This window comes from Spea bombifrons, chromosome 1 (genome assembly GCF_027358695.1).
Source record: "Spea bombifrons isolate aSpeBom1 chromosome 1, aSpeBom1.2.pri, whole genome shotgun sequence".
NCBI classification, from domain to species: Eukaryota; Metazoa; Chordata; class Amphibia; order Anura; family Pelobatidae; genus Spea; species Spea bombifrons.
The window spans coordinates 811401-831740 of NC_071087.1; the positions used below are offsets into that span (position 1 = coordinate 811401).

The 20340-nt window shown below is 43.0% G+C and overlaps 1 protein-coding gene across 1 annotated transcript; it reads right to left on the reverse strand.

Annotated features, from left to right (window-relative positions):
• Positions 1–953: 953 nt before the first annotated feature.
• LOC128467485 (vomeronasal type-2 receptor 1-like) lies at positions 954–18581 on the reverse strand. Its single transcript, XM_053449146.1, has 6 exons — positions 18356–18581; positions 17907–17961; positions 8545–8836; positions 2682–3515; positions 1162–1324; positions 954–1036 (listed from the first exon to the last, which is right to left on the reverse strand). Exons 1-6 carry the CDS (start codon positions 18579–18581, stop codon positions 954–956), a joined length of 1653 nt encoding a protein of 550 aa, XP_053305121.1.
• Between the last annotated feature and the right edge of the window lie 1759 nt (positions 18582–20340).

Consider the following 20340-nt stretch of genomic DNA (forward strand, 5'->3'; position numbering starts at 1 on the left):
AAGAATGGGGGAGAGCGCGGCAGCTGCAGTTTAATGTTAGAAGGATGAGGGAGAGCGCGGCGGCTGCAGTTTAATGTTAGTAGAATGGGGGAGAGCGCGGCGGCTGCAGTTTAACGTTAGAAGAATGAGGGAGAGCGTGGCGGCTGCAGTTTAATGTTAGAGGAATGGGGGAGAGAGCAGCAGCTGCAGTTTAATGTTAGAGGAATGGGGGAGAGAGCAGCAGCTGCAGTTTAATGTTAGGAGAATGGGGGAGAGAGCGGCTGCAGTTTAATGTTAGAAGAATGCAGGGTTGCACGGGGAGAGGCATTAGTGGCAGGAAGGGGATATGATTATGCCACTTATATAGATCTGTGGTCAGGTCTCACCTAGGGTAATGAGTACAGTTCTGGAGACCCCATCCCCAGAAGGATATCGACACATTGGAGAGAGTTCAGAGGAGCTACAAAAATGGAAAGTTGTCTGCAGGACAGAAATTATCAGGAAAGATTAAAGGATCTTAATAGGTCCGGCTTGGAGGACAGAAGAGGAGATCCAATAGAAATATTTAAATACTTAAAGAGATTTAACAAAATACAGGAGGAGTAATGTTCGAACAAGAGGTCATGGTCTAAAACTTAAAGGCTTAGATGTAAAGTTCTACTTTTTTTCAGAAGGTAGTAGATAAATGGAACAGTCTCCCAGCAGCAGTGATGGAGGCTAATATAGTGAGGGAATTAGAATTCCATGTTCTATGATGCAGTTTCCTGTTTATTGGTGCAATCCATTCCCAGGAACAGGCATTTCTAAATCAATCGTAGTGCGGCTCAAACCCTGTGATGGGATCAAATGATTTTAGAATTGTCTGACTAGTAATATAACATTTTTATACCACAGAAAATCTAAAATCTAAAGAAAATATATACACTTTATGACCAAATGTATGAGGCCCCTCCTACTTATTGAGTTTAGGTGTTTCAGCTGCACCCGTTGCTAACAGGCGTATAAAACCCAGCCCATAGGCAGCCGTCTCCAACGGTAATACTAAAGAGCTCAGAACCTTTAACACAAGACCCAGTCAGGGGATGCCGCCTTTGCCACAAGTCAGTTTGTGATATTTCTGCCCCGCTCGATCCGCTCCAATCCGCTGTAAGAGCTATTATTGTGAAGACCACGCATACTCACAGAGCTCCAAACTGCCTCCGGAAGCAACATCAGCGCAGGCACTGTGTCTCAGGAGCTTCATGAAATGGGTTTCTATAGGCAAGCAGTCTGTACACAAATCAAAGATCACCATGCGCAATGCCAACTGTGCACTACAGTGGTATAAAGCTACCTCCACTGGGCTCTGGAGCAGTGAAAATGGGTTCTCTGGAGTAATGAATCAACATACCTGGGAACTTCTGAGCTCCGGCTACCCAGAGCCTTCCCTTGACGTCGGTGGGCAGTCCTGTGACGTTGGTGGGTGGTCCTGATGACGTCAGTGAGCGTCTCCACTTACGTTGGGCCATTCCCTGGTTTTATCCTGGTCATGATATATGAGCACTGTACTTATTATCATACCTGGGAACTTCTGAGCTCTGGCTACCTGGAGCATTCCCTTGCAGGATGCGGAGAGGACCGCCCACTGACGCCGTTGGGCTTTCCCGCAGACATCGCGGGGAAAAACTCAATTTAAAGGGAAAATTGGTGGGGAGGGTCCATAATAAGCCACTCTGCCCCCAGATTTGCCTTTTAACCCTCTATACGCAACCTTGTCTCCCTGATATGCCTTCTAACCCCCTATATGCCACTATGCCTCCAAAAAACCATTAACCCCCCCATGCCACTCTTAACCCCCCCACCACTTACCAGTGTATCCCTTTACTTGTTGTGACTCATGATTCAGATTCCTTGGTGTCTAGTGGGATAGTCTGCGCGATGCAGACATCCACTTCTGCTGGCCAATACTTCCACCAGGGCTTCTATGACTGAGCGCTGGCATCACATGACCCCTCCGGTGCTCCACCATAGAAGCCCCGACAGAAGTGCTGGCAGGAGTGGATTTTGTCTGTGCGCATCCCGCAAACATTCACCGGCTGCCAGAGAGGCGGATCAGGGTCCCCTGCAGCGCTGCGGGGGATCTTAGTCTTGTAGTTAGACCTCTATTTGACGTCTGATTAGACGATGACCTCGAATATAAGAAGATGGGTATTTTTCAGAACATTTGCTCGTCTTATAATCGAGCAAATACGGTATTAATGCTACAGCATGCAAAACATTTGATGCTTCCATTGTATACTACCAACTTTGTGGCCCCAGTTTGGGAAAAGCCCTTTTAACATGACTGTGTTCCTGTGCACAAAGCAAGCTCCATAAAGATATGGCTTGACTAGTTTGGTGTGAAAGCACTCGAGTGGTTGCCTAGAGCCCTGACCTTAACCATAACGCAGACTGTTGGACTATTGCAATGATGACTGTGAGCCAGACCTTCTAGTCCAACATCTGTGGCTAACGTCAAAAATGCTCTTTTGGCTGAATGGATGCAAAATTCAAACAAAACACTCAAAAAATTTGTGGAAAGCCTTCACAGAATAGTGAAGGGGGGGGCAACTCCATATTGATGGCCATGGTTTTGTAATGGGATGCCCAACAAGCTGATATAAGTATAAGAGTCAGGTGTCCACATACTTTTGGTCATATATTTTTTGTTTGAATGCCATTACCCGATAGTTAGTTTTATATAATGTTTTATCATTCCTCTTTAATTTCTCTGAAATGTAAAACAGCAGTAAATGGAGAGGCCAAATCATAGCAAAGACGGATTGAAGCACATGGCATGTAGTTTGAAATGTCTTAGTCACATAATACTGCGTGTCAAGTCTAGTGATTGTATCCGTCCTGCTGCAGTTTATTAATGATGTATTCCCAATTCTTGCCATGAACTTATTCCATCTAGAGTCTGAAGTTAAACATCTGAAATAAAATAAACGTATGTATTCCAATAAAAGGTCATTGGGTCGATTTGATGGACTGATATTCTCTAGAAAACTCTGAAGTTGTTGGTGGTAACAAGTAGGACGAGCAAATGCTAAACCTCCATCAAAAGGAAATTGGTGACTTTTATCCATATGTAAGATTAAATTCCAACTTGCAGGCATAATGTAAGTCCTGGTTTGAAAGATAGGATATTCTTTTAGATACAAATATAGACCTTCTCCATAAACTGTCCCAGTAAGTATAATGATCTTGGAGGTCGCTTTCTTAAGGATAACTTTTTGTCTCTCTATTACTTTTATTCTGTCTTGGGGATGTGGCGGAGGCATCTTTAGTGTGAACTCAAAGCATACACCGTGTCTTTCACCCAAGTTTTTCAGTTCCAGAGTCTGTCTCTCTCCGACATCATCATCTGAAGCGAGGATACCGACCCAGTTCCACCCAAAATGTTTGAGAAGTTTTACAATGGCATCAAACTGAACCCGGTCACTCGGAAGGGTCTGGAAAAAAGACCGGTATAATTGTTTGTTTGTTAGAAGAGGATCTGTCGCTCCGTAGCTGATCTGGAACCATAGAAATAAAAACAGGTGAGTAGATGCCAGTGAGATGTATAGAATGTATAGTGAGCCCATGGATCAAAATCTACAGAACGGGGCATGACCTCTCTGCAGTCCGTCCTAAATGCTGCTGCTAGGCTTATCTTCCTTGCACGCTGCTCCTCTCCTGCTCCCCCACTCTGTGAAACCCTCCACTGACTCCCTATTACCTTTAGAATTAGATTTAAAATTCTGGCCCCCCATAACACTGCCCCCCCATAACACTGCTCCTCCATACATTTCTGCCCTCATAAGCAAATACTCTCCTACTTGATCCTTACATTCTTCCATGGGCTAAGGCTCTCCTCCTCACTTATCACCTCTTCATTTTCCCATCTACAAGATTTCAGATGTTTCTTGAATGTTGGGAGGGTGAAAGCTTCGGTGGGAGTAGTTTCAAGAGATATGGGGCAGCCCGAGTGAAATCTTGTAGACGGAAAAAGGAGGAGGTGATAAGTGAGGAAAGCCTTAGTTTGACAGCCTGGACTCCACCCTGACAGCAGAAGCCAGCATCGCCGGCTTTCTGCTGCCCGATCTGATGTAACAGCTTCCGGCACGAAAGCCGGAAAACTGTTTTTAAACGCCGATCGCGTGGTTGGGCATTCCCTTCCTGGTCGCCTCACTGCTGATGTCACCCAGAAGGTCATCGGAGGACAGGATATCCCCTGCAGAGTCTGTCCAGACCCTGCAGGGGATATCCTGTCCTCTGATGAGGCACAGACACTGTGATCTCTATGCAAGTCTGTGGGGACTTGCATAGAGATGACGGTGTGATCGGTGCAAGGGGATCGCAGGGAGGAGAGTAAGAAACCAGGTCTCTCACCCTCCACCCATGCTGAAAAACAAAACTGAGAAAAAAAAAGGTTAGTGATTTAAAAAAAATAATTTAAAAAATCACTAAAATAATACAATAAATAATAATTAAGAAAAACAATAAAGTGAGTTAAGTGATGTCATTGTGACATCACTGGCATTAATAACATGTTCAAGAGTTTATAAAAAAAAATACAAAAAAACTAATAATAAAAAATATATAAAAATGATAATTAAAAAAGAAAAAAACCCTTACATCACATTGCCCTAACACAACATCTACCCAGTATAACCCTCCTGCCCCCGTTCACAGCCCCCAAACCCGTTAAGCCATAAGCATAAAAATTCTACAAATAATGTACACCTTATAGTATGTTCTCTATAAGTGCGGGGAAAGTATGGAAAATCTATATAAATTAGGTATTTCTGAAATCAGGACACCTGAATTGATAAACTTGGAGGGGATTTTCCATCACTTTACCTAATTTTGTGAGGATTCAGAGGCAAAATAAAAAATAGGTGTTTTTTTCAAATTTTCACTAGTTTTTACCAAATTTCTCATTCTAAATTTTCAGCTAATCATCCAACTATGGTATCAAAAGAAAGCTCTGTCTCTCCTTGGAAAAACAATATATAGTTTCCATGGATACACTATTCACAGGAAAAGAGAATAATCGCTGAACCGACATAGCGCAAAAATGGCAAAATTGCTCCGGGACTTGAGGTACCAAAAACCCCTAGGATTGAAGGGGTTAAGCACTCATCTACAGACACCAGACAAGCCAGAAGGCTTATTTTTCCCTCAGAAAAATGTAATGGTATTTTTTTCTTTACTGATCTCTGGAGCATAGGCAACAGGGTCCGGGGTTTTTGGTTGAATCTGTACTCTCTGGATGCCATCTCTCAAGAGGTCCGTCTGGTGCTATGGGAGAGGCTTTCCTCCGTCACCTGGAAATGGCTGGATCGGCCTTTATCTTTGGCTGTTTACCCTGAATCCACCGTTCTAACGCCCCATGGTAACTCTCCAGTGATGAATAGACTGATCATTGAGATTTTCCAATTTTCACGGCTGACTCTAGGATATGATTTCCATGAGGTTCCAACATCAGTTTTGTGGCTTCACATAAACTAGACTTGTGTACGAGGCCCATAATTCATTCATTTTTGGACTACAAATTTTGTTCTCTGCCCTTCAGCCTTCTCTGTCCACCGGCCTTGTCTGTGCCTTTCTTCTTTTGTAGAAACAGGGAAAAGAAAAAATGTCGGTGCGCTAAGCTAGTCACAGGCTCAAATAATACAAATGTGTAATACGAGGCCTACCAAACAGGTGTAAGCATGCTGCAAAAACAAGAAACAAAAACTGTCTGCGCTTCTTACCCTAATAAAGTTGGCAACAAATATATAAACATAATATAAATGAGAGGTTTTGGTTATATGAATTGGCCAAAGCATAATTAAGCTCACCCGCCACGTCAAGGCACACTCTCAATAGGGTGAGAACCTACTCTCACCTCCTACATAGTGGGCACACAAAGCAGTTTATACTGCTACCAAAACCTTATTAATGTGTTGGGGGAGGTGCAATTAAACCTCCTCCCCATTAACCCCTGGACAGCAAGCTGCAACCAGACTGATGAGGAGCCAACAACCTCAAATATGTGCAAACAGGGAAAAGAAAACGTGTCGGTGCGCTAAGCTAGTCACAGGCTCAAATAATACAAATGTATAATACGAGGCCTACCAAACAGGTGTAAGCATGCAGCTTGCTGTCCAGGGGTTAAAGTTTGTGAAAGTTTGTGTGAATACGAATGCGCATGTCTTATATAAACACTGTATGGTTGTGGCTGTTATGTGAATGAGGAGTACAGCAAGAATGACTTTTTGGTGTCAGGACTTACCACGAGATCCCCACGGCCCGATCCAGCGATGTACTGCCCTGAAGTGAGTCCTCATTGTCTTTACTTCTACCAGGGGCCACCACTTTCTCTTGCGTCTGATTGGCAGACTACTGTGCAGTAACCACAATATGGCAGCACATATCCCTCCAGCTTATCGAACAGAGGGGAGTCCCAGCACAGATAGAGAATGATGCCCACGGGGGGGGGCAACATGGGCTATAGTGGTCCCTGACTGTTGTGCGGAGGAGGGGTAGGCTTTTTGGTGGGAATTTCGGTGGTGGAGTTGGGGGAAGATTATATAAGTGGCTGCTTTCCCGGGCTCAGGAACCATTCTTGTGGTTGGCTTACCTGGTTGCGTGTCCCACCCTCCCTCCCTTTTATTTTGTTTGTTGGTTTGTGTCGTTTGTCACAGTCTGTGGGGCGGCAGCTTGCCAGGTATCCAGGGGGTTAATGTGGTGGTAAGTGAATGGTTGGTAACATCTGGTGGGAGGTTCTTGGCTGTCTGGGAACCTCAGGTCAGGGTGGGGACATCTGGGTATGTCCCTTCCTTAAGTGGTATTTGGTTGTGGTACCTGGATTACTTGGCAAGCTTGGTGTGTTCATTGTGTTTATATATTTACACACATATATATGTGTGTATATATTTACATGTTTGTGTTTTGAGTCATTGTCCTTGTTAACGCACCGATGTTTGTTGTTTCAGGTTTTGGCATGACAATGACTCTAATAAATATAATTTGCTGTGGCCTTTTCTTATCCATATTCTATGGTGTGCGATGTCGTTATTGGGGTTAATGAGGAGTTAAGCCTAGCCCGGAAAATCGAAGCTACAACAGTCAGGGGTTAGAGAGGATATTGGATGGCAGCAGCTACCCATAGATACCCCCGGCAACACCTCTGACCATGAAGATACATGGGGTTATTGTATTATTACCAGGGGGTGATAGAGGGATTGGGTTACCTCACAATGATCCTAGCAGCCCTATAAATTCTCCCTGGGCTAACCTGCCAGTCGTCCTGGTCCCATTTTAGAGTGTGTTCCTGTTCTGCTCTGCCTTTTGGATTCAATCATCAGTATGCTTTGTTTGACCTTCCAGTTTCTGACCCTGCTTTGCCCTCCTGGACGTCCTACTGTTACTGACCAATCTCTACCAGGGCCCGCTGCCTACCCGTCTACTAGCTCCATCCTCAACCTTAGATCTGGGAACTCCATGCATTGGCCACAGAGCTCTTCCTGTGTCTCCTGAGAAAGATAACTGGGGGGTGCTGAGGCAGCAAGGTATGAGGATGACCCTTATAGATTATATTGATAATGTACTCCTCGCGGCCCAGGACATATTTTACTTTTAGAAAGCGTGTACGTTCCAAGAAACCTATACAGCTGCCTCATCAGCCTAGATCAGCTGGTCGTAATGCTTATGCCCATTAGTCTATCGCCAGATTTCATCTCTAAGACCCAGAAGACATTGCTTGACTTCTGAATGGGAAAACCTGCTCCCTTTGCTGAACTTCTTCTAATTAGCAGCAAGTTAACGTGTTTGAACGTTTAGCATTAGTTCCACTTGTAAGTTTATAGCTATCTGCCAGAATACATGCACTCACATTTTACTGAATTGACCTGTTCCAAGTGGGAACAGCTTAGCTACCTCAATACCATGTGTGCTGATCCCAACACTGCACCAACTACTCCCCAAAGGTAAGCTCTGAAGGTGTGCTGTGGGATCCGGCACCAAGACGTTAGCAGCAGATCCTTTAACTCCTGTAAGTTGCGAGGTGCGGCCCTCATGAACGCGTTCCGGTGCAGTGTGTTCTCCAGGTAAACAACGGACCCGGCCATCCACATGATGTAAAAGAAAAGATGATGCATCAGACCAGGCCACCTTCTTCCATTGCTCTGTGGTCCAGTACTTATGCTCACATGCCCGTTGATAGGTACTGACCCCTGCAGACCAGGAACACCCCACAAGAGCTTCAGTTTTGGAGGTGATCTGACCCAGTCGTCACAATTCGGCCCCATGACGCTCAGATACTTACACTTGCCCATTTTTCCTGCTTCTAACATATTAACTTTGAGGATGAAATGTTCACTTTCTGCGTAATATATCCCCCCACTGACAGGCGCCATGATAACGAGATTATCCGTGTTATTGCCTCCACCTGTCAGCGCGCAGAATGTTATGGCCGATTGTTGCATTTATGTAACTAATAATGGCAGAAAAGGTGCAGTTGGCCCATCTAGTCTGCTTTTTTTCATTTTTCTTATTAAAATATAAAAGATCTCCTACCTGTGGGTAATCGTATAGGCTCAGTATATTGGCGATATGTAAGGATGTTTCTGAAGACAGATCTCCAATAACCCCAGCCAGTTTGCCGTGACTCCTGCAGGAGTAATTGGGGACAGTCCTAGAGGGTCCGGATAATATCCGTAACACATTTTCTATGGCCTTATTCACATCTCCGCAGGAATCGAGCGCATGGTATCCCAGAGTCAGGTTGCGTAAAATAAAAGGATCCCTGTTTATCTCATTAACAGTAAAAATAAAAGCCAAGAGATATCTGTAATACCTGGGCGTTGGGCTGTGGGAAAGAAGTGAGTGAGGTAAATATTAATATAAATATTCTTTATTTATTATATATATATATTCTTTATTTCAGCCATCAAACATACATGAAACACACAAAGGACAGCACATAGATACACGCATACACTTATAGGACATATGACCCTGCTTTTGGGCAGACATGTTTACAGATAGGGATTGCTCAGGTTTCCGCTTCCTTTTTGGCCGGCATGGAGTATCCAGAATCATGTAGACTCTTGGCAGGACTTCTAACAACCCCAGTCCTGTGGTTCTGGGTATATGTATCTGGGTATAGCTGCCAAGTCTTGATGGCTTTGGGAACTAGTGACCGCCAAATTAAAATCTTTACGGTTTAAGTACCCATAGGTAATATTGGCTTAAAATATTGTTGATGGCCTACTTCCTTACTGAACAGTTGCCATGGACTGATGAATGGTGGAGACTTTACAGCAGAAATAATAGGCAGGCTAGATGGTTCCTATCTACCAACCGATTTTATGTTTCTATGAACAGGAGGTTTTTCTAGTGATCTTGTTTTACCATCAGAATTAAAGAGATCTCTGGTTTCATGTATACTATCTAATATTAGTCAGTTTTTTCAAAAGAGCGCTTGAGTAAGGTTAACCCCTTAAGGACCGGGCTCATTTTGTCTTTTTGTACCCTGTGGGACCGAGGCTGTTTTAATACTTTTGTGGTGCTTGTGTTCAGCTGTAATTTTCTCCTCACTCATTTAGTGAACCCACATAAGTTATATATTGTTTTTTTCAGGACAAGATGGGCTTTCTTCAGATTTTGATCGTATCATCTTATTTACTATAAAAAAAAAGTAAAAAAAACATGGTGAAAAATTGAAAAAAACACATTTTATGACTTTTATTTGAAAAATCTTTTCCCCCCTAAAAAGCAAGTAAAACAAGTAGCTAAATAGATTCTACTATTTGTCCTGAGTTTAGAAATACCCAATGTTTTTATGTTTTTTTGCTGTTTTTTGTAAGTTATAGGGCAATAAGTACAAGCAGTGTTTTATGATTTCCAAATCTTTTTTAACAAATCTGGTCAGTCTGCCTCCATCTCCTCTTTGGAACATCTTTGAAGCCGGTTAACTCAATTTAACCCCGTCAAACCATATATTTTTGAAAACTAGACACCCCAGGGTATTCCAAATGCTGTTATTTTAACCCTTTCCATGCACCAATTATAGAACTACACTTTGTCAAACTTTGTAATAGTATTTTTTTTTTTTTCCACACAAATTGTACTTTAGTTATAGATATACAGGTTCTGGTATATGTCACTGTAAAACAACCCCCCAATATGTGTTCAGGAACATCTCCTGAGTGCAGTGATACCCAACATGCATGGGTTTGTCGTGTTGTTTGAGATTTAAAATGCCACATTTAGGAAGCGCGCTTTTTTTTCTCCATTTTGGTCAGTCTGTACCTATGCCCTATCTTTGAGCTCGGCCACTCCAATTTACCCCATCAGCCATTTTTTTTTTTTATATTAGACACCCCTTGGGTATTTGAAGTGCTTTTATTTTAACTCTTTGTTGAGATTTTTGAGAAATTTTTAGCACTTGCTCAAAATAATAAACTTTATTTTTTTATTTTATTTTTTGTAATACTTTTTTTTATATTTTTTACACATTTTGCTGGTACTGGATGGTTCCTCTAGTGACATCACTGCATAATTATTTGTAAATGTTAGCACATTTTTTTTTCCATTTTTTTTATTTTTTTTTGAATATTTTACTAATCACATTGTGATTAGAAAGCTGGGCTCCATTGACTTGCATGGTTGAATGCAGTACCTGTATTCAACCTGCAAGTGGAGCCAGAGTTCTCTAGAGGGTCTGGAGACCATCTAGCGAACTTTTAAAAATTGATTGTTTTTTTTACAGGGCGGCCGCCATCTTGCTGATGGTGAAGATCACCGGCAGTGGCGGCTGTGACTGCTCCGGAGCGGTCACAGTCCATCCTGAGGTAAGTGTTTGGTGTCGTTGGATCGTTGATCGCCTCCTAAACACTTTGTATGGCGGCTGTTGACGCCCCGGGGAGGGGCCAGACATGGCCCCCGATGCCGATCTCGGCATTACTGAATGCCTCGACATCGAGGCATTACAGTAACGCCGTTTAAGCGAAGAAAGTGATCGTTGATCACTTTCTAAGCTTATTTAATTTTTTTGACAGTGCAGGACCGTCAAAGGTCATTAAGTGACCGTTTTTCCGTGACGGTCCTGAACCGGCAAAGGTCGTTAAGGGGTTAAATATTCTCTAATGTGTCATATCTTTTGTGTTTTACAGATCGCGGTAATCATCCTTGTTTTTTTCATCTTCGGCGCAGCTGTTCCCGTAGCGGTACAGTTATTACTATTATATTGTGCTGTGCTAATCAGCTGCAGACTCAGAATCCATAAATATATAGAATACCTCCCAAAAGGGAGTCCACCCCTCACATTTTTGTAAATATTTTATTATATCTGTTCATGTGATAATACTGACGAAATGACTCTACTACAATGTAACGCAGTGAGTGTACAGCCTGTATAACAGAGTAACTTTACTGCCCCTCAAATATAACCCAACACAAAGCCATTAACCCCTCAATATAACCCAACAGGCAGCCATTAACCCCTCAAATATAACTCAACACACAGCCATTAACCCCTCAAATATAACCCAACACACAGCCATTAACCCCTCAAATATAACCCAACACACAGCCATTAACCCCTCAAATATAACCCAACACACAGCCATTAACCCCTCAAATATAACCCAACACACAGCCATTAACCCCCCAAATATAACTCAACACACGGCCTTTAATGTCTAAACCTTGGCAACAAAAGTGAGTGCACCCCTAAGTGGAAATGTCCAACAACAGAAACTTTCTCTAACTCTGTAAAAAAAATAAAATAATAATAATAAAAAAAATATCTCGCTGCTGTCACTCAGGGGATCAGACTGCCTGGAGACAATCGGGCATTTCCTTTTTAGGGCTGTCAGGGCCCTTTTATTTGATTTTTTTGCTTGGATGGTACCGGCGCATGCGTCTAGAATTTCAGAGCCAGAACTTTCCAGGATGTGCCATTAGAAAGGTAAGTGAATCTTTTATTTAAATAGGTGGCCCTGTTTTTGTACCAGTGTGAGTGAGAGGGCAGAAGTCACCTTACAAACCTCTGGGGTATAAGGGGACATTTGTGAGTTGGATCACTTTTACAACTGCAGATCAGTGGATTTGTCTGTTGCCTTAACCTCACATGCACTCGCACACAATCACATTTCCTAATGCGGGTAACTTTAATGGATCTCCCCGTATTGTTTTTCATTTCATTGTTGGCTGACCTCATGACCTTTGCATCACGATACTTAAAAGGCCTAAACGATTACATTATGTAGCAACATAGTGAAGAGGAAGCAACTGACAACAGAAGCTGAAACTTTACTACTAGCCCTAGATCGGAGATGAAGCATAAGATCATGGATAAACTAGCCACAGTCAACCCTTAAGAGCGATTACCAAGGCTTAGCAGAGAAGGACCATCACCTAGTATGCTAGAAAATGCCAATAGATGTCTTACAACCATTCCCACTACCACCAACTCAGACCAACAAACTGATATACACCGATCAGCCATAACATTCTGAGCACTGACTGGTGAAGTGAACACTGATTATTTATCACGGCACCTGTCATTGGGTGGGATATATTATGCAGCAAGTGATCATTTCGTCCTCAAAGCTGATATGTTAGAAGCAGGAAAAATGAGCAAACTCATGGATCTGAGCTACTTTTTCAAGGGACTAAATTGTAATGGCGAGAAGACCGGGTCAGAGCATCTCCAAAACTGCAGTTCTTGTGGGGTGTCACAGTCTGCAGAGGTACCTATCAAAAAGGGTCCAAGAAGGAGCCACAGGGTCATGGGTGGCCAAGGCTTATTGGCTTATTGAGGCATGTGGGGGGGGGCGAAAGCCGGCCCGTGTGGTCAAATACCACTACTATAGCTCAAATTGCTGAAAAAGTTTGTGCTGGTTCTGATAGAGGTGGTAAGGCATCAGACTATACAGTGCATCGCAGTTTGTTGCGTATGGGGCTGTATAGCCACAGCCACAGACTAGTCAGGATGCCCATGCTGACCCCTGTCCGCTGCAAAAAACGCCTACAATTGGCACGTGAGCATAAGAATCGGACCATTGAGTGATGGAAGAAGGCAAGGTGGCGGAGGCAATGTGATGCTTTCGTCAATGTTCTGCCACGAAATCTTGGGTCTTGCCATTCATATGGATGTGACACGTACCACCTATCTAAGAATTGTTGCAGACCATGTACAACCTTTCATGGACACGGTATTCCCTGAAGGCATTGGCCTCTTTCACCAGGATAAGGCATCCTGCCACAAAGAAAAACCATGAATGGTTTGAGGAACACAACAACTTCAAGGTGTTGACTTGGATTCCAAATTCTCCAGATCTCAATCCAATTAATATTTACTAGAAAAGCTTTTTTCCTATTGGTTCGTCTTATATCCAGGCTTTTTCTTTGTTTCCTTAATTAATATTCAGATTTGGGGGGTCGCCTTATGATCGAGCAAATACGGTACTATCAGGCATCATAGCCACCAAGCTACAGGAACACACGGGCCAGCACATGATCATAGCCCAGAAGGGAATTAGGAATAACACCAGAGGCTCTAAGCACCAGTAGCACATAGACAGAGCAGTTGTCCAAGACTGAAAGTATAGACAGACCAACCTGAGCACGGCTTGGATTGCCTACAGGAAAGTGTACGATTCAATGCCACACACATGGATCTGTGAATGCCTGGAGCTACACAAAGTCAACAGGACACTAAGGACCTTCCTCAAGAACTCATTTGGAGTCTGGAAGTCAACACTGAAAGCCAACTCAAGACAGCAAACACAAGTGACCATCAAGTGTGGCATATACCAAAGACATGCACTGACCCCGCTGCTGTTCTGCATAGGCTTGAACCCCCTCAAACTGCAAAGGCCTGATACTCTGTGGATGTAGCGGGCAGACTATGCCAGACCCTTTAGGGAGCTCAATAAAATATTATTATTAAGAAGATATTACAGTCATCGTAGGTGTAAAAGGAGTTAAAGTGATCTGACCGCAATGAAGAACGTTTGGCCAGTTGATGTTTCGCACTCACAAAAAGGACAGGCGGACAAACTTTTAGTGAAGTAAAATTATAGCAAAATTATTGAAGCCCACATCAAAAAGGCAAACGACAGCAGCAAAAAAATGAACAAATTTACAGGTTTTATTGGTTTAAACCACAGAAACTTTCTCCTGAGGAAGCCAAGAGCGAAACGCGTCGAGGGAGCAGTTTTAAAAGATATTTTTTACTCTTTTTTTTTTACCGGACTGTGCTGTGGACTCTGAGAGGATCAAGGGACATTAAATCTACTGTATACGGTTATTGCCATTTGCGCTTAACCCAATTGTAAGAGCAATTCAACTTCCTATATACTCCATGATCAGAGTTACTATCACTATTGCGGTCTGTTTTATCAATTTTTAGAGTTTTAAGAAGATATTAAAGAGATTTTTCCAAAGAATCATCAGATGGGCTTGATATTTCTACTTTATTTGTGAGTGGTACTTACATCTCTACATATTCATTGTTTTACGTAACTATATTACACTATTTAATTTTTTTTTCCCTTCTATGTCATTGCGCCCCAACTTTGGATCTATTCTAAACCCCAACTTCCTGTTTGTAAATACTGCATTGTATTGGCTGTGAAAGCCGTAGTTCCTGCGTGTAGATAATGTCTATGATAGCGTGATGGGATCTGTAAATAGATAGCATTTGTTTAGCGTGAATCTTTAGATCTTTGTAAATGAGACTCTGTAAAGATGTTTACCATATAAGAATCTTCCCCAATACTTTGTTACATCCTTGTTACCATACCTTTGTCCATTCCCATTTGTGGGCTTCATTACAGTATTATACCCTCTATTTTCTTATTTGATTGTATTTAACGAAGACAAAGGGGTTCCGGCACCTGGAAACGCCTTATTTCCTCCAAAGCATCTTCCATTTCCGACATAGAGTACTTCCACCATGTGGACAGCGTCTCCCCCATTCCTCCAATAGGGGTGAGGTTGTGTGCTTGGTGTTCGTGGAGGCTCCATCCTGATGCAGAAGCGCTCCAAGAGGACAGTTTAATGGAATGGATAGCAGGGGGAGCAGATAAAGAAGAAAGACAGATTACAGAAGACAGACAAGAAGCAGGGTTGCAGAAAAGTAGACAGGGATATTGAAGTGGTTGGTGAAGAAGGTAGAGAGACATTCAGAGAGAGTGAGCATGAGAGTGAAAAGAAACGCAAATGAAAATTCAGAGCTCTCTGCTCCAAGAATGGATGCTGCACGCTGGACTACTTGGAACGTATATCATGTGTCCGCGTTACAACAAAAACAAACCCGCAGACGACATATTCCCTGATAACTCATATCCTAAAGATTTCAAAGACCTTTCTAGGCCACCACGGCCACAAACCTTCCCTAGGATGCGGGGCTCATATCTCTACTTTTTCACATGCCAGACGCGTTTCGGAATGGACGCCGCACACTGAGCTACCAGAAGCAAGACATATTCTCCTACTTTTTATGAGCACGGATATCACATGTATGTAGTATGTCAACATTACGCCGTCACAAGAGACTCCCAAATCACAACACTACGACACATCTGATAATTTGGGGGGGGGAATCCAACCCCTCAACACAAAAATAACCCCTACAAACTGTATTTCCCCTGAATGCACATTGTCTGAAGATTTTAACTCACTCCCTTTACCTTTCTAAGTAAGAAACAAGCATGAATCTAACAGGAACTTTAGGATTTTAGGGCTTTGAGGATTTTCCCCTTTACAATTTAAAGTTTTGTGCACATTTTGGGACGAATGCTGCATGCTGGAGTCCCTCCATTTACTGGCACACTTGGTAGGGTTTTGGCAGCGTGCCTTTATCGGTTTTAGGGGTTTCTTTGAAATGTTAATTAAAATCTAAAACAAAAATGTAATCAACAACCAATATGCTTGGTTTTAGTACAATATGCGAATATTACAATAATGTAAAAACAAATTAAAAATGTAAATGATTCAAAAACCCAACTAGTGTAATCATGTACATAGATATATATATGAATATTTATACTTCTAATATGTTTGGACCACTAAATTATTAGACACGTTCTCTTTGTGCGATAGCAACTTCCATATTTTAAGAAGAAGGCGTTACTGTGCTGTGAAGTTCATCCCCTCCTACCGAACATACACTAGTCACCAAAATATGGAAAATGCTGAGTATGCAAGACAAAAATAAAAAAAAAAGGGATTAAAGCCAATTACTTACAGAGTCCGGATCAGGAGGGGGTTAAAGAGTTAGACATTTTTTGGATTGGCTACAAGTTGAAAGCAAATGCTCTTTGGAGACCTTTTTCATATCGTGCCGGACAGATAAACCGGAAAAAACTACACCCAGAACAAAGAACGCCGACGCTGGACTACAGACAGACAATGTATAGATTAGAGATTAAGAATAAAAGTTATAGGAAAACTACTTACAAATAACAATACGCCCTTTCTCCTCGAAAAGTTGAATGCTTACTGTAAAGATCCCACCGATAATAACGTCTCCATCCTGGACATATTTTGGTTCAAACATAGCAATTCTGAGGGGGAGACGGCATCCCGGTGTCACTGTTTGAAAACCCCCTTCTGCCGACAGCAACCACAGACAGAACATCACCGCAGACAGAGCGGATCTGCCACCCGTCAGAAAGTCCTGGGTCTTCTCCATGAAATAATGTTCTCCCGGGGGAGCTCGGTGCAGGTCTGTTGGACGCGTGACGTCTCGTAACTAGACCTGCATTTTGCAAGTGAATCTGATTTGCAGAGTTGAACGTTTTTATATTCTCTGGAAGGGAGTCTGGAGACTTAGGTGATGCGTTTAAGCCATAAAAGAACTGTACGTACTGGGAATAGTTTCATACTTTAATTATTTTTTTAGACTCTAAGCTCGGAGGAACCCAGGATTAAAAACAATCTATTTAACTGGAGTTAAAATAATAATAAAAAGGTTTATCGATAATTTCCATACAAAGCCTGTACAAACCCTGACAAATTGGCCGAAAACTGCCCGGCCGCTTCTGGACGTCACCTCTGGGGTTGGGGAGCAGGTAGAGGCGCAGCAAACTTAAAGTGAAATGTAGGATCAACTAAGTAATCATGACTTTAGAAGAAGAGGGTGATTTGCATCATCAACCCAAGGGTGGGAAAGAATGAAACCATTTTTTTATTGGTACCCTTTTAGTCAATAATTAGTCAATACTTTGTGCCTTATCACTCTGCCAAGATAACAGCTCTGGTTCTTTTTTGTATAATGTCTGATAAGGTTGGAGAATACATAGCAAGGGGCCGCAGATCCTTCACATTTTGAGGTCGATGTGGTGGCCTCTCCTCTTCAGTTCACCTCCAGGTTTTCTACTGGGTTCAGTCAGGGGACTGGGATGTCCATGGTAGGAATTTATGGTCAGTAAACCATTTTGTGTTGATTTTGATGTATATTTTGGATCATTGCCCTGATGGAAGATCCAACCATGGCCCATTTTAAGCTTACTGACAAAGGCAGTCAGGCATTTACTTAATATCTGTTGATATTTGATAGAGCCCGTGATTCCTTGTATCCTAACACAATGTCCAGGTCCTCTGGCAGAAAAACAGCCCCAAAACATTAAAGAGCCGCCGCCATATTTAATCATGGGTATGAGATACTTTTCCATATGGCTACCTCTCTGTGAGCGCTAAACCCACCTCTGGTGTTTATTGTCAGAAAAGCTCTATTTTGGTTTCATCTGCATATGAAACCCGATCCTATGTGAAGTTCCAGTAGTGCCAACTAAAGAAGGTTGAGTTTGTTTTTGCATGATAGTCATGGCTTTTTTTCTTGAAACCCTTCCTGACAACCTGTGGGCATGTAGGTGAAGTCCGATTGTTGTTTTGGAGACTTTCTCACCCCAAGATGCAACTACCTTCTGTAATTCTCCAGCTGGGAATCTTGGAGATTTTTTGGCCACTTGAACCATCCTTTGAGACATTGAGACAATATAGACGCAATATAGATATGCAACCTCTTCCAGGTTAATTCAAAACATTTCCAGTTGAGTGAAACTCCTTAATTATGGCCCTGACGGTGAAAATGGGCATTTACAATGCTTTTGCTATTTTCTTATAGCCGCTTCCAATTTTATGAAGCTCTACTGTAATGATTAGGTGAGGAAGAACCCCTTGACGTAAAGTGGTTAAAAAGTCATTTTAATTGTTGACCACTGGACAATTTTGTTCCCAAAGAGGAGTTGCCCAGTCCAGACCCCTGTCAGTGAGTAGGGAGATGACATATCCAACACGGGCTATGTCAGATGGGAACAAGTGGGGAGACATCTCGAAGTGAATGGCGCACTGGTTTAGGAATGCACAACACCTCCATATCTGGGAGGAGGAGGCAAACGGAGGTTATGAAGACTTGGGTCAGCCAGCGGTGGAACAGCAACAGCTGTGGCCGTAGGCGCAGGTGGAGGACCACGTGATGGATCAGTCCTCGCCAGGAGTGTTTGCAAAGCCTGAGCGAACTGGTACATGTGATGATCTAAACTTTCAATACAGGCTTCACAGGCAGACATCTTCTGGCCAATCTCCGAGGGATCCATGGTGGCCCTTGGTACTGTAATGATTAGGTAAGGTAGGACCCCGGCTGGCGGAGTGAGCCAGGCAAACAGGAACCAGGAGTAGACAAGAAGCAGGTCTGAGAACTAGCTGGGTAAAACCAGAAAAGCGGAATACCAGACAATAAGATAACAGGAGCCAAATTAGAAAACAGGAACAGGGGCGGGCTGGAAACTGCCCACCAGGCCTCCCTGAATCCGTCCGGACGGCAGACGAACATTCAAAGCAGCCGCAAAGTTCAAAACTAATCGGCTGCGAGCGGGATTAAATACGGCCGTCCTGCCTATAGCGTAGCTGGCGGGGGTCGGTCTGCCCCGGGTGCCGCTCATCTGAGGAGTGCCACCACTCCAGAGTGCCACGCCTCCAGAAACAATGCGCATAGCAACTGTGGCTGTGCGCTGGGACACTGAAGCCACAACCGCCGTCTTTCGCGCTCACTGCACAGGAAGGACAGGACACAGGAAGAACAAAGAGGAGGAGGAAAAGTGACAGTGACAGAGGAAAGGTAGGAAAATATTCAGGGAGAGTGGACGTTGGCGTGCAGTCCTGGCCACGTACTGCAAGGGAAGGCTCCGGGTAGCCGGAGCCGGGAAGTTCCCAGGTATGGTGATAGGTGTTATGCTGTACCACTGTCGGTGCGTGCCTCAGTCTATAATGATAACAGTTAACCTGTACCACCATCAATGTTTGCCTCAGTATATAAAGATAACAGTTATCTTATACCACCGTCAATGTTTGCCTCAGTGTATAATGATAGATGTTATGCTGTGCCACAGTCAGTGTGTGCCTCGGTATATGATAACAGTTATGCTGTACCACAGTCAATGTTTGCCTCAGTATATCATGATAACAGTTATCCTATATCACTGGCAATGTTTGCCTCAGTATATAATGACAGGTATTATGCTGTACCACAGTCAATGTGTGCCTCAGTATATAATGATAGCAGTTATGCTGTACGACCATCTATGTCTGCCTCAGTATGTGGTGATAGGTGTTATGCTGTACCCCCGTCAATGTCTTCCTCAGTATATAATAATAACAGTTATGCTGTACCACTGTCAATGTCTGCCTCAGTATATAATGATAACAATTATGCTGTACCCCTGCCAATGTTTGCCTAACCATAGAGACTATGCAGTTTTAAAGTGTGGAAGTCCCAGGTCTAAATAGGGAGAGATGGAGGTGTTTCCTGCATGTAGAGGTCACCCGAGGTTATAAGAGCACGTTACAGGTGTAACGTCCAATATAAACGTCCATCTGATGACTTATCGAAGATCTTCGATAAATATCTTCGATAAGTCATCAGATGGACTTTTATTGACTTTTATTGTTTTTATATATTTTTATTCAATTGATTTTATTTATTGAATTTGGGCTAGTCCCATAAAAAAATATATGTAATGGTATGGTGAGGTAGGACCCCAGATGGCAGAGTTAGCCAGGCCAAACAGGAACCAGAAAGTCAGAGAACCAACCGGGTCAGACAGGTAATCAGGATAAGCCAAATCAGAATCCAGAGACGAGGTCAACAAGCCGAATCAATACCAGACGAGCAGGAATCAGGAGCCGAATCAGGAGACAGGAACGAGGTCAACAAGCCAAGTCAAACCGGAGCAGTCAGTAACAATCAATGCGCAAGCAAAATAGCAAAATACACCAACCAAGGGTGATCCAGAAGAGGAAGTCCGGGTTTAAATAGGGAGAGGAGGAGGCGTGTCCTGCATGAAGAGGTCACCCGAG

Bases quoted from the DNA above. Each gene is read 5' to 3' on its own strand.
- LOC128467485 (XM_053449146.1), bottom strand. From the start codon at position 18,581: ATGGATCCCTCGGAGATTGGCCAGAAGATGTCTGCCTGTGAAGCCTGT. The intron at 17,962-18,355 runs GTGTTGTGCATT...AATGTCTCAAAG, and splicing joins TCCTCCTCCCAGATATGGAG to GATGGTTCAAGTGGCCAAAA. The intron at 3,516-8,544 runs GTAGGAGATCTT...CTATGGTTCCAG, and splicing joins GCCTATACGATTACCCACAG to ATCAGCTACGGAGCGACAGA.